This window comes from Babylonia areolata, chromosome 30, assembly GCF_041734735.1.
Source record: "Babylonia areolata isolate BAREFJ2019XMU chromosome 30, ASM4173473v1, whole genome shotgun sequence".
Lineage (NCBI taxonomy): Eukaryota > Metazoa > Mollusca > Gastropoda > Neogastropoda > Buccinidae > Babylonia > Babylonia areolata.
The window spans coordinates 4,620,167-4,635,166 of record NC_134905.1 but is presented as its reverse complement, the minus strand read 5'-3'; the positions used below and the strand labels follow the sequence as shown (position 1 = coordinate 4,635,166).

The 15,000-nt window shown below is 42.2% G+C and overlaps 1 protein-coding gene across 2 annotated transcripts in view; it reads left to right on the top strand.

Moving 5' to 3' along the window:
* The window catches only part of LOC143275453 (uncharacterized), a 10,623-nt gene extending 3,715 nt beyond the window's left edge, over positions 1-6,908 (top strand). For both annotated transcript variants that reach the window (XM_076579590.1, XM_076579589.1), the window contains exons 2-4: positions 1,273-2,499; positions 3,394-4,343; positions 5,529-6,908. In XM_076579590.1, the coding sequence (XP_076435705.1) occupies positions 1,329-2,499; positions 3,394-4,343; positions 5,529-5,834 (2,427 nt within the window). In that variant the 5' untranslated portion in view covers positions 1,273-1,328 and the 3' untranslated portion in view covers positions 5,835-6,908. The remainder of the gene's footprint in view (positions 1-1,272; positions 2,500-3,393; positions 4,344-5,528) is intronic.
* The last annotated feature ends 8,092 nt before the right edge of the window (positions 6,909-15,000 follow it).

Here is a 15,000-nt window from a genome sequence, read left to right as displayed (position 1 = left end):
TGTGTCGTGGAAGCTGCGATACGTAGCCTAGAAATGAGTGTGTGGAGGAGGGGGGTAGAGGAGGTGCAGGGTATTGGGTAGTGTGTGTGTGTGTGTGTGTGTGTGTTGGGGCTCATGTACGTTTATGTGTATTTGACTGTGCTTTCATATCTGTGAAACTGCATGTTTGGCGCATATCTTTTATGCATGTGTGGGTGTATGTGTGAATGTGTGTCTTCATGTTTTACATATGTTTGCTTATTTATCATCATTGTTGTCTTATTTATTTATTTATTATTATTATTTTTTATTATCACTATCTTTTTTCATATTATAATTATTATTTATTCATTTATCTATTTATGTATTTATTTACTTATTTATGTACGCTTATCTATTATTTATTCACCTTTTTTTTTTCTTCAAGGCCTGACTAAGCGCGTTTGGCTACGCCGCTGGTCAGGCATCTGCTTGGCAGATGTGGTGTAGCGTATATGGATTTGTCCGAACGCAGTGACGCCTCCTTGAGCTACTGAAACTGAAACTATAATTATATTGCTCAGGGCAGACTCTCTCTCTCTCTCTCTCTCTCTCTCTCTTTTATATAGCCAATAAGTTTTTTTTAAAAACCTGTTTAACTGCTGGAGTGATCATTAATTTTTCAGTTTCTTTTCTCACCCACGAGCACACCCACGCAACAGTTAAACTTGTGGGAGTTCAGTACTTGAGGAAATCTTTGTGGACTGCCCAGGAAGGACGCACACATGGACGCACATGCACGTACATATCATGATTCATTATATGCACACAAGCACGTGTGTGTGTGTGTGTGTGTGTGTGTGTGTGTGTGTGTGTGTGTGTGATGTGTGTTTTGTAAAGCACATAGATCAGTTTCCTCTGTGTGTGTGTGTGTGTGTGTGTGTGTGTGTGTGTGTGTGTGTGTGTGTGTGTGTTTTGTAAAGCACACAGATCAGTTTCCTCTGTGTGTGTGTGTGTGTGTGTGTGTGTGTGTGTGTGTGTGTGTGTGTGTGTGTGTGTGTGTGTGTGTGTGTGTGTGTGTGTGTGTGTGTGTGTGTTTTGTAAAGCACATAGATCAGTTTCCTGTGTGTGTGTGTGTGTGTGTGTGTGTGTGTGTGTGTGTTTTGTAAAGCACACAGATCAATTTCCTGGACAGAGTGTTTAAGTATCCATAACCGTTGTTCTTATTCCTCTCTCTCTCTTTCTCTCTATGTTTTATTTTCAGTCTTTTATCTACTTATGTTTTTTGTTGTTGTTTTTTTTGTTTTTTTACAGAAGAACAACTCGACAGCTGACTCTACACCGATCAGAACTTGACAACAAACCAAACAATGGCTCTGAAACGACGCTTACAGACTCTCGTAAGAGTGAGATGGCGATCGCTACTTTTTCGTAAACGTCGTCAGCTACTGGCCGTTGTTGGGACGATCACCATCCTTCTGTGGATCAGAACGCTCCTCAGCCAGGGCCCTGATGAGAACAACCTTGTGCTGGTTCTCCGAGACGCTGAGGTTGATGCCCCGGCAGCTGCTCAGAGGGTTTTCACGGAGTCGCCTAGCTCTGCAGAGCGTGAACGTCAAAACCGCTCTGCGCTGTTCGTGAGACTGCTCGGGAATAAAGTAAAGCATTCTGTGAGGATCGCAGGAGGGGAGGTTATCGACTGTATGTTGCCTAGACGTCTGAGACTCTCCTACGACTCGAACCACTTCGCTTTTTACAAAATGCCGCCACTGAAATGTTCAGGGAAGAGGATGTTCTTCGTGCGAGGCGGCAAGTTCGTGTTGAACACTTCAGTCGTGCGTCATCCCAGACGGCTTGAGAGCTGTTTGTTTTATGACGTCAAGAACTATGACGATGATTTCTACTTCTACGGGAAACCGGTGGCAAAGAGTGTGTGGCCGTTTCAGGACGTTGCTGTTGGGCATGACTTTGTTCGGATTCAGTGCACTTTAAAAGACAAAGGGGCGGAAAAGAATGCTGGTGGTTCTACTCGTCACAAGGCCAAACCACGCACATCTCGAAACAGTTGGTTGTCGAGTATATTCGGCTGGAAACGAGAACAACAATCCAGTGACCTTTATGAAGATCCTGGAAAGATGCAAGAGGAAGAATACGACAAGTCGTTAGAAAAAGTCATGGAGAATCTCTACGATGAGGACGATGATACTGTCGTTGGTGATGAGTACGAGCAAAGCTACCCGAACTTGAACTCTGTGACTCTGGAGTATGACCAGTTTTCGGTACAGGTGACCCCGAAGCCTGAGGTGTTCCAGCGAATTTCCACCATCTTGGCGGAGAATTCGAAGCAGCGCCCCCGCAAGGACCAGCAACTCAGGCCGAACGTTCTGATGCTCGGGTTGGGGTCGGTGTCTCACTTAACGTTTCGTCGTTTGCTGCCACAGACTTATCACTTCCTGAAGGCGGACCTGGGCTCACTGGTCCTGGAGAATTACAACGTCGTTGGTGAGCTGATGAAGGAGGAGCTGATTCCTTTGTTGACAGGTAGAGTGATTATAACCTCGGTTGTGCCGGTGTGTGTGTGTGTGTGTGTGTGTGTGTGTGTGTGTGTGTGTGTGTGTGTGTGTGTGTGTGTGTGTTTTTGAATGAATGCATGCGTGCGTGCGTGCGTACTTATGTTCATATCTGTGACTGTATGAGTGTGCATTTGTGTGTGCCTGTGTGCACCTATATGTGTGTGTGTGTGTGTGTGTGTGTGAGAGAGAGAGAGAGAGAGAGAGAGAGAGAGAGAGAGAGAGAGAGAGAGATTACATGTAGCCGCTGATTGGGATGGTGATCAGGATGGCGACGACGACGATGATGATGATGGTGATGATGATGACAAACATGTATGAGCTTTTTTCTCGGTCTTTTTTTCTCTGAGACTGTCTCCCTCTCAGTCTCTCTCTGTGTCTCTGTCTGTCTGTCTGTCTGTCTTTGCATCTATCTGTCTTGTCTGTGTGTGTCTGTCATTCTGTTTGCCTGTCTGTCTGTCAGTCAGTCAGTCTGTCTGTCTGTCTCTCTTCCTCTATGTCTGTCTGTGTCTGTCAGTCCGTCTCTCTGTATGTCTCTCTTTGTCTTTCTTTCTGCCTGCCTGTCTGTCTGTCTGTCTGTCTCCCTGTGTCTCTCTCATTTCTTTAATGGTCTTTCCCAGACACTAACATTACATTATCCCATGGTTAAATGTGTGCCATAATTATGCATGTCAGTTACCACTACGATACAACTCTGTTGTGCAACGTTAGATATTTTCGCCATGACCTTCCTAACCTAACCCCCCCCAGACAAACCCCCCACCGACCCCTTGCCTCGACCCCCCCCCTCACGCCCCCCCCCCCTCCCCCCCCCCACACACCCCACCACTACCACCACCACCAAAAAATCAACTGTTCCAAACAGGAAAGCGCGAAGAGGACCTCCCAGACGTACAGACGTGGAAGTACAACGCGGAACCGATGAACGCCTACCCGTTCATCTGGAAGGAGTTCGAACAGCAAGGCTACGCCACCCTGTTCGCAGAGGACGAGCCTTTAAGGAGCCTCTTCAACACCGGCTTCTACGGCTTCGACCCGGCCCCTACAGACCACTACATGCGTCCGTTCTGGCAGGCGGTGTCTGGCAGCGAGGTTGGACGGAACAGCCCTCGGTTCTGTACCGGGGACAGCGCCAACCATCGCTACACGCTTCAGTACCTCGAGGAGTTCTTCCACGCCTACCGCAACGTCTCCAAGTTCGCCTTCGCCCTCTTCCGGGAGCTGTCGTACACCAGCATCAACCCCGTGCAGTATCTGGACTCGGACCTTGTCGAGCTTTTGCGAGGGCTCAAGGGGAGTCGGCTTCTCGAGGACACGGTGGTGATGGTCTTCAGCGACCGCGGGCTGAACGACTACCTCTTGAAGAGCACGGTCCTGGCCAAGATGGAGGAGAGGATGCCCATGATGTCGCTGTCCTTCCCGGAGTCCTTCCAGCTCCGCCACCCCGGGGCTTTCGCTAACCTGACTCGAAACGCCCACAGGCTGACCACCCCTTTCGACGTGCACGAAACGTTGACGGACCTGCTCTACCCGTCGCGGTTAACCTACCGCCCGCCCGAGGAGAACGCCACGGCAGTGATGAGTCTCTTCGAGGACATCCGGATCAACCGGACGTGCCACGAAACGGGCATCCCGGGCCACTGGTGCACGTGCATGTCCCGCATCGTGCTGGGCCCCTCGGAGCCGCTGGTCAAGAGGGCGGCCCAGGCCCTGCTCCGCCACGTGAACGCCCGCGCCGACACGCTGAGGGACAGGTGCGCTCCTCTGGAGCTGCAGTACGTCCACCTGGCACACCTGGTTCTGCCCACCTGGAAGGTGAGGTGGTGGTGGTGATGGTGATGGGTGATGGTGATGGTGATGGGTGATAGTAGCAATAATGGTGATGATAATAATGGTAATAAGGATGATGATGATGATGATGATGATGATGATGATGATTGTAATAATGGTGATGATGATGTTGATCATGGCAATAATGGTGATATTACTGATTATGGTAATAATGATGATGATGGTAGTAGTAATGGTGATAATGATGATAATTGTGATGATGATGATGATGATAGTAATAATGGTGATGATACTGATTATGGTAATGATGATGATGATGTTGAAAAAAAAGAAGTAAAAATGGTGAATCTGATGATGCTAGTAGTAATAATAGCGATGATAATAATAATGGTAATGATGATGATGTTAATGATAATGATAATGGTCATGATATCAATAATGGTATTGATGATGATGATAGTGGTAATTATGGTTATGATAGCATTAATGGATGATAATGATCATGACAATGGTGATGATGATAGTGGTGGTAGTAATGATGGCGATGATAATAATGGTTGTATGATCATGATGGTAGTGATAATGATGATGATAATGATAAAGATGATAGTAAAAACGGTGATGACGATGATCATGATAGTAATACTGGTGATGATAATGATAATGGTGATGATGATGTTGATGATAGTAATAATGGTGATTATAGTAATAGTGGTAACGGTGATGATGATGTTGATGATGATGATAATGGCGATGACAATAGTAATGATGATGATGATAATGATGATAGTCATTATGGTAATGATGACACACCACACCACACCAGACCACACACCAGACCACACCACACCACAACCCATCCCAACCCAACCACAACACACCACACCACACCACACCACACCACACCACAACCCAACCCAACCCAACCACACCACACCACACCACACCACACCACACCACACCACACCACAACCCAACCCAACCCAACCCAACCACACCACACCACACCACACCACACCACACCACACCACAACCCAACCCAACCCAACCACACCACACCACACCACACCACAACCCAACCACAACCGAACCCAAAAACAAAAACGAATTTAACCAAGTCTTTCGTCCGCCCCAACTCCACGCCCCCCCCCTCCCCCCCCCGCCCCCCTTCCCCCGCCCCTTCTCCTCCCATCGGCCCGCTCCGTACAGGTCCTCACCTACACGCACGCCCACGGAAAAATCCTCAAATGGCAAGAGTTCAACAGCGCCTTCGACCTGCGAGTCGCCGAACTTTACATCCAGGTGAAAACCGGCCCTTGCGGAGTAATGTATGAAGGCACGGTCCTCTTTGACTTCCGGGACCACAGGCACCATCGTGTGGACGTGGTGAAGGAGGATGTGAAGGGCCTGGGAGTCAGGAGGTTCCACCACAGCTGTCTGTCTGAGGACGAGGCGGCGGTCCTCATCAAAGGCCCCTGGTCTGTCATGAAGCAGTTTTGTTGTTGTCGCAGTTAAAAGACGGATGGATACTCTATAGCTGTCTGTTGGAGGTTAAAAGGTCCCTGGTCCGTCCAGAAGCAGTTTTGTTGATGTCGCAGTTAAAAGATGCATGGATGAATAGATGGTTTATTCATACGTGTGTGTGTTTGTGTGTGTGTGTGTGTGTGTGTGTGTGTGTGTGTGTGTGTGTGTGTGTGTGTGTGCTAAAAAATACTTATGGGCCATTGCCCCTCATGGAAAGGTGTCATATAAAATATATAAAATGAACGTTTCGGGATTAAAAAAAAAAAAATAATCGTAGACAAAACGTACTTTGTCCATTGACATATACACTGATTTAAGCAATAAACAATACACATCATTAACACATGCTACTCAGACAAGATGTACATTTTGTATTATGAATAGCACGTGCTATGTTCATAATCATCCAAAGACGTTTTGACAGATTTATGACGTTCGTTCGTGCGTACATGCGATAAGTAACGACATTCTAAACTGGTTTGGGAACTCATTAATTATCAGTGTTACGTATCGCACTCTAAGGTCATACGTGACAGGACATGATAGAACAAAGTGCAGTTCAAACTCTTCCTCTTTCTTACAAAGTGGACACTACAAATCAGAGAGAAGATAGAGTTGTAGCTAAAAGGGAAGACAAGAGTCGTAGCTAAAAGGCAAGACAAGTTACGGTAGGTAAAAGGGAAGACTAGAGTCGTAGCTAAAAGGCAAGACAAGTTACGGTAGGTAAAAGGGAAGACTAGAGTCGTAGCTAAAAGACAAGAAAAGAGTCGTAGCTAAAAGGCAAGACTAGAGTCGTAGCTAAAAGGCAAGACAAGAGTCGTAGCTAAAAGGCAAGACAAGTTACGGTAGCTAAAAGGGAAGACTAGAGTCGTAGCTAAAAGGCAAGACAAGAGCCGTGGCTAAAAGGCAAGACAAGAGTCATAGCTAAGAGTCGTAGCTAAAAGGCAAGACAAGAGTCGTAGCTAAAAGGCAAGACAAGAGCCGTGGCTAAAAGGCAAGACAAGAGTCATAGCTAAGAGTCGTAGCTAAAAGGCAAGACAAGAGTCGTAGCTAAAAGGCAAGACAAGAGTCATAGCTAAAAGACAAGAGTCATAGCTAAAAGACAAGAAAAGAGTCGTAGCTAAAAGACAAGAAAAGAGTCGTAGCTAAAAGGCCAGACAAGAGTCGTAGCAGAAAGGCAAGACAAGAGTCATAGCTAAAAGACAAGAAAAGAGTCGTAGCTAAAAGGCAAGACAAGAGTCATAGCAGAAAGGCAAGACAACAGTCATAGCTAAAAGACAAGAAAAGAGTCGTAGCTAAAAGGCAAGACAAGAGTCATAGCTAAAAGGCAAGAAAAGAGTCGTAGCTAAAAGGCAAGAAAAGAGTCATAGCAGAAAGGCAAGACAAGAGTCGTAGCAGAAAGGCAAGACAAGAGTCGTAGCAGAAAGGCAAGACAAGAGTCGTGGCTAAAAACTAGAGTCGTAGCTAAAAAAGGAGTCTGAACTAGACGAGACAAGTTAAATTCCTTATTTCCGAGGATAATAGATAAGTATTTAAGATAAGTCCTAGTGCGGGTGTGTGTGTGCGCGCGTGCCTGCGAGTTTTTTTTTTTTTTTTTTTAATCATGTTTGTTTGTTTTTTAATTGGTAAACAGTTGGAACCACGAAGTGCTCTTGATTCATCTTATTATTAGGTGACTGCCGAATTTGCGCCAAAATGATTTCCGGACATATCAGTTTTTGCACATGTTTTTGTTACATTGTGTTTTGATGTCTTTCATCCAGATTTGGTCTTCAGAGAAGAGTTTTTTTTGTTTTTTTTATACATCGTGTACAGACCAGGAACGTATATATCTTGACTCATCGTTTACGGAACTGGAACAAAAATTCTGAGACATAGAATATAGATCTGGAACAGATTTAGACACATCGTTTTCAGATCTGGAACAATATTTTTGATACATCGTGTACAGATGTGGAACACTTTGGCTGCATCGTTTTTTTTGTTTTTTTTTAGACCTGCAACAATGTTTTTAGTACATCTTTTTATGTACATTTTTGTTGTTTCATTTTGAAATTGAGATTGTTCATGAATAAGTCATGACTGAGGCACTTTGCAAGGGATTGTGATGGACTTTGATTAAAATAATATATATATATATATATATATATATATATATATATATATTTAATTGTTTTTTTCAATATAAGAATTGTGTCAATGGTTTCTCTGTACTTGGTGTTGCCAACCCAAGCCTGAGAAATCAATTAACACTTGATTTTTTTTCCCTTCTGTGTGCCATTAGTCATATAAAACTAGATGCATAAATTGTCTCTAATGGTTTCAATTTTCGGCATGTATAAATTGTATTGTATTGTATTGTATTGTACTGTTCTTTCTCTGTCTCTGGACTTTGTAATTGGAATGAACTTCCTGTTTCGCTTCGTCAGGTCTCCACACTCAGCTCTTTCAAGTCTGGCCTTAAAAACCCACCTCTTCCAAAAATAGCCTCCGTTCCCTGCCTCTTCCTTGTCTTCAGGTGTTTTTTTTTTTTTTTTTTTTTTTTTAATGGATTGGATTGGAATGGATTGTACTGTATTGTATTGTATTGCATTAAAATGTACTGCATTGTACTGCGTTGCATTGTATTGCATTGTATCGCATTGTATTCCATTGTTTTGTACTGTTTCATTTTCATTTCATTTTCATTTTATCACAACAGATTTCTCTGTGTGAAATTCGGGCTGCTCTCCCCAGGGAGAGCGCGTCGCTACACAACAGCGCCACCCTTTTTTTTTGTATTTTTTCCTGCGTGCAGTTTTACTTGTTTTTCCTATTGAAGTGGATTTTTCTACAGAATTTAGCCAGGAACAACCCTTTTGTTGCCGTGGGTTCTATTACGTGCGCTACGTGCATGCTGCACACGGGACCTCGGTTTATCGTCTCATCCAAATGACTAGCGTCCAGACCACCACTCAAGATCTAGTGGAGGGGGAGAAAATATCGGCGGCTGAACCGTGATTCGAACCAGCGCGCTCAGATTCTCTCGCTTCCTAGGCGGACGCGTGACCTCTAGGCCATCACTCCACATTGTTTTGCATTGGGCCGGATTGGATTGTTCTGTATTGTATTGCATTGCATTGCACTGTACTGCATTGTATTATTATTTTGTTTTTATTTATTTATTTTTTATATCACAACACATTTATGAGAGGGTCGCCACAGTGCAGTGCTACCTACCCCTCCTATATCTCTGTCTGCAAAATGATGGGTTCTTCAATCTCAGCTGTCCCACGTTAGTGTGACATTAACCGTGCTTTGTTAGTTACAGAGTACAACTTAGTGTGCTTATTTCTGTGGTATGAATTCTGTATAATCATGGGTTTTTGTTGTTGTTGTTGTTGTTGTTTGTTTAATAATTAGAAAATAGATAATAAAATGAAAACGATGCAAATATATATCTGTACTTTTGTAAAAGTTACATTTATGTGGTATTAAAAGTACATCTCGAGTTTAGAATTGCATTTTTGTTCAACGTATGTGTTTATGAAATTGCGTTTTTAATATCAGTTTTGTGTGTGTAGATACTGAGTTTTCATTTTGTTGGGGTGTTACTGACACTGGGAACTTTCGTTGGTTCATTTGACGGGCGCCATAGCCGAATGGTTAAAGCATTGGACTTTCGATCTGAGGGTCCCGGGTTCGAATCACGGTGACGGCGCCTGGTGGGTAAAGGGTGGAGATTTTTACGATCTCCCAGGTCAACGTATGTGCAGACCTGCCAGTGCCTGAACCCCCTTCGTGTGTATACGCAAGCATAAGACCAAATACGCACGTTAAAGATCCTGTAATCCATGACATCGTTCGGTGGGTTATGGAAACAAGAACATACCCAGCATGCACACCCCCGAAAGCGGAGTATGGCTGCCTACATGGCGGGGTAAAAACGGTCATACACGTAAAAAGCCCACTCGTGTATATACGAGTGAACGTGGGAGTTGAAGCCCACGAACGCAGAAGAAGAAGAAGAAGAAGAAGTTGGTTCATCAAAATAATTTTGTATTTTGAATTTGTTATTAGTAAAATATAGATAAAGGCTCTACTTTTCTTTGTCAAAAATTGTTTTTATTTGTGTATATTTAATTGATTACTTTTTGACTTTCTGACCTCTTTTTGACTCAGCTGCATTTGTACTGCAAAAATTAGTGAGATTTAGTCACATTTCTTTTATGTGAAAAATGTCCCAAGGTACTATTTTACAAGCGTACTGATCGTGAGATTTGGACTTTTTTTTTGTATGCCTTCGCATTTCCAAAAGAGTAATGTGCTGGTTTTGTTTGTTTGTTTTTTGTTTTTAACTATGAATATGTATCACGTGCCATGTATTTTGATAGCTTTTTGATAAAAAAAAAAGACATTATTCCCCCTTTTTTTCTTGATTAAACATTCCACTTTTTCTACAGTTTGTATATAGGTTTGATTTGCATGAGCTCTGTAACAGCCACTGTATATTTCCTGATATCTTTTGATATATTTTATCACATTTTTTTGTAGCTTGATAGCTTTAAGTTGCTCCTTATAGTGATTAAAAAAAAATGCTGCTCCTTATAGTGATAAAAAAAATGGAGTCACAGGCTTCCCATGGTTTTACCTTAGTTTTATAGTGGTGCTTTCCAGTATTAGTATCAATAAAAGGTTATGTTATATGATACGCAAATTGGATTTTGAGTTTCTGGCTACATAGTTGTGGTATGCGTGCGTGGGTGCGTGCGTGTTCTTTCTTTGATTTTACGTCTTTTTATTTTTGAGTGATATTAGACTTGTGTGTGTGTGTGTGTGTGTGTGTGTGTGTGTTGCAATTTTTCTTCCCAGTCACAATGAATTATTTCAATAAAAGGCGGTTTGAAAATAGAAGGGAGTTTGAAATAGAAGGGAGACAATTTGAAAACTAATATAAATTATTTCCCTGCATAGCAGGACACACACACACACACACACACATATATATATATATTTTTTTTTTAACAATTTTCTCTCTCTCTCTCTCTCTCTCTCTCTCTCTCTCTCTCTCTTTTAAATAATGAATTTGTTATCCATTGAATGGATCAAACTTTGTGTTGTTTTGAGGATGAAGTACCTTTTTTTTCTAACTTTGTTCTTAACGTCGCCACTTTATCAGCAAACACAATTATTGACACAATAATGCCTTTTAAATTTTTTTATTTTATAGATAATACAGTACTCTTGAATCTTGTGTGCAAGCCACATAGTAATCTAATCAGTTCGTTAACCACCATTACAGTCGCAGACTCACATCTCAACAGAGCGAAATCAAAGTCAGAATTCTCAGTAAATGAGTTTAATTCATCATAAAGTGAAAAATGCAAATTCTGGGCCAACAATTATGAGCATATGATACACGAACAACAATGAATAAAAACAACAACAACAAACAAACGAAACACACACTCTCTCTCTCTCTCTCACACACACACACACACACACACATAAAGACGACAAAATTCGCTTCCCTTTCAAGGAAATGTTAGACAGTGTTGCGGATACACTACAACATATTTGTCGTAAAAAAGATAAAAAAGTACAATGATCACACAATTTATTTATATGCTGGTTCCCCCCCCCCCCCCGCCCCCCCAATCTCGCTCATCAGGGCTGTCACATCACCGCCCTCTACTCCTTCACACACACACACACACACACGTGTATTTTCTGTAATTGCCTAATACACGTGTATGTCACGCATATCTCTGTGTAGTCCTTGTCACATAGCTTAGTCACACGCATTGTGTAAAATGTCTTTTACCATACTTTAATCACGTGAGCACAACTCTGTTTAAAATGTCTTTGTCTCTCACACTTAGTCACGAGATCTGTCTTGTCATACTTCAGTCACCCACATCTCTGAAATGTCTTTGTCTCATATTCAGTCACACACACACACACACACACATATATATATATATATATATCTGTGGAAATGTGATTTTCATACTTCAGCCACGCTCTGACGTGTCTGTGTGTATCTTTGTCATACTTCAAGTCAAGTACATCTCTGTGTAAAAAATGTCTTTGTCACACTTCGGTCACGCACATCTCGTCTTTGTCACGATGCATCTCGGTGAAAATGTCTTTGTCATATTCAGTCACGCAAATATCTGTGTTGCCTTTGTCATACTCCAGTCACGCACATATCTGTGTAAAATGTCTTTGTCACACTCAGGCACGCACATCTCTATGTAAATGTATGTCATATTTCAGTCATGCACATCCCTGTGTAATATCTTTGTCACACAAAGTCACGCAAGATCTCTGTGTAAATAAATGTCTTTGTCATAATTATTCAGTCACGCACGTAATTATCTCTGTGTACATGTCTTTGTCACGCTCGGTCACGCACACGATTATCTCTATTCTAATGTCTTTGTCACACTCGATCACAAATGCCTTTGTCACACTAAGAAAAGCGCCTTTGTCATACATACTGGGTCAAGGACATATCTATGTACAAGTCAAATAAGGCACACTTGGTCACACACATATATCTCTGTACAAATGTCTTTGTCTCACACAAAGAAAATGCCTTCGTCATAATGGGTCAAGGTCAAGGTCTGTACAAATCAAATACGGCACACTCGCCTCTGTCATACTGGGTCAAGGTCAAGGTCTGTACAAAAATCAAATAAGGCACAACTCAGTCACACACGTCTCTTTCAAATGTCTTCGTCATACCCAAGTAACACGTACATTATCTCTATGTAACCCCCACACCCACCCCATGCCCACTCACCAAGAGCATATATATATATCTCTGTACAAATCAAATGAGACACACTCAGTCACACACACATATCTCAGTATAAATACTCTTTGTCAAACCCAGTAACAAAATATTCTCTATGTAAACCCCTCTTTTTTTTTCGTCCCCCCCACCCACCCCCGACTCCCCGCCTTTGCTGTACTTTTTTTTTTTTTTTTTTTTTTTTTTTTTTTTTTTTTACTGCGCAAGATCGAGCTGAATGCGAGTCGAGCTGTCGAACCGAACTTGCGTTGAATTCGAAATTTGACGTGATGGTCACGACTCAAATCATTTCTGATTGAAATTTCGGACCCTCCTCCGTCCCTCCACCCATGCATTCGCGCAGATCAACAAGTGTCAGTTCTTGACGTGTACGTTGAACTATAACTATGGTCGGTGAAAATGGGGGGGAATCAGCAGTTATAGCCTAATTCCCCAGTTCGACCCTCCCCCCTCTTCCCCCCCACCCCCCCACCCTCCCCCTCTCCCACACATGTACAAAAAAAAAAAAAAAGAAGAAAAAAAGAAAAAAAAAGAAAAAAAGGAAGAAATATGCAGAATAAAATGTCATAACTCCACACACGTTTTTTTTTTTGGTGGGGTGGTGGGGGTGGGGGTGGGGGGTAAATCACTCATCCATGTCACTGTCACACAGCACGGAGCTTTTAAGGCTTGCTGCACGCGTTACAGCGTGGAGTTCACAGCGCATGCGCACACGTTTGCTTCCGTCAGTCGACTGTCAAGCGTGATCTCCAAAACCTGTCATACGTACATTCCTAATTGACTTGTGACTGAAGATTGATATTCACCAGAAGTTACTAAAGTTTCCACGCATTGCCGCAAACTTCACTGAGAGTTTTAATTTGTTGCCAGCTTGTTCCATTTAGTTCACAAGATCACAAGATAATTTATTGCCCTTAAAAGGAGATTCTTGGTGTGGTGGCACACAGTTAAATTCTGTATCAGTACAAAAAAATATAGACATACATAAGCCATTCAGCTGATTTGCGTATGCTCAGAAGCACACAATCTCAGCTGCATCAAATACCCATGCGCCCGCCATCAGTTTCCATTTCACACTCGTTATAAGAAATTACTAACAACATGTCAAACGACCTTCAAATATAAACAAGTAGGTTACAATAATAAATAAGCCCGTAAGTATAATATAGATGAATAATTAAATAATCAAGTACATAAACAGTGGTAACAAAATTAACAATAATAGTAACAATAATAATAATGATGATGACAATAACAATAACAGCAACAATAATAATAATGATAACAACAACAACAGTCATAATAACAGTAACAACAACAATAATACTACTACTGCTACTATATACACCACCACAATCATCACCACCACTACTATATATATTACTACTACTAATAATGAATGAATGAATGAATACATCAAGACTCCTTGTCCTACGATACTAGAAATTATAGGCACAGCCTGGGATTAAAATACAACACTCAATACCTAAAAAAAACTAACAATAGTAATAAAAAATGCAGTATTAAAGAACACACACACACACAGTCTACACGTCTAGTAAGGTTTCAGTTCATAATCAGACCACAGGGCATGGAATATAAGAAGACGACGGCGGGGAACAAATATCTCCTCCAGCCTATTTCAGTCATAATTACCCCCCCCCCCCCACCCCCCAACCCCCACCCCACCCCGCGAACTAAGTCAATCAGGCGCTATTCATTCATCATCTGGGTGGGAGGGAGGAGAACTTGAAACTCGGGAGAAATATAAAGTCAGTTGCGTTAATTAACCAAGTCAAGTTATTCCTTTGGTTCCGGGGCACAACTGACACAACTTATACCCCAAACGGCGTGGATTTGAACCCCGATTACTGGTGAACAACTCTGGATCAGAAAGTAGGTACATACCCCCCCATCCATTCTGCCATGCATTGATCTAAAAAAAAAAAAAAAAAAAAAAATGTTTGTTTTAGATCAGTTGCACACGGCACAGCGGCCCACAACCACGCACATCGCCACTGGTTGACTTGTTATCTGTGGTAAGCAGTTCAGCTTGCATCATTGTTTGTTTCACTGCCACGGCAGTTACGTACCTTCTTGCCCAAGTATTTCAAAGAGAATAATAATTCTGCAGAGTGATTTTTGTAAAGTTATTTCTGACGAGGTTCTTAAGCGGGTCGAACTTTCACAGGCATTAGTTCATAGCCCCTATTTCTACATTCCTTTAATGCACTTCAGAATTGTGTTAATGGTTTCTGATTATTATAATTATTATTGTTGAATTATTGTTGAATTGTTACTGTTAAATGTAATTGCATGTTAGTTATGCCACCTTCCTCCCCCCATGCCCCCCCCCCT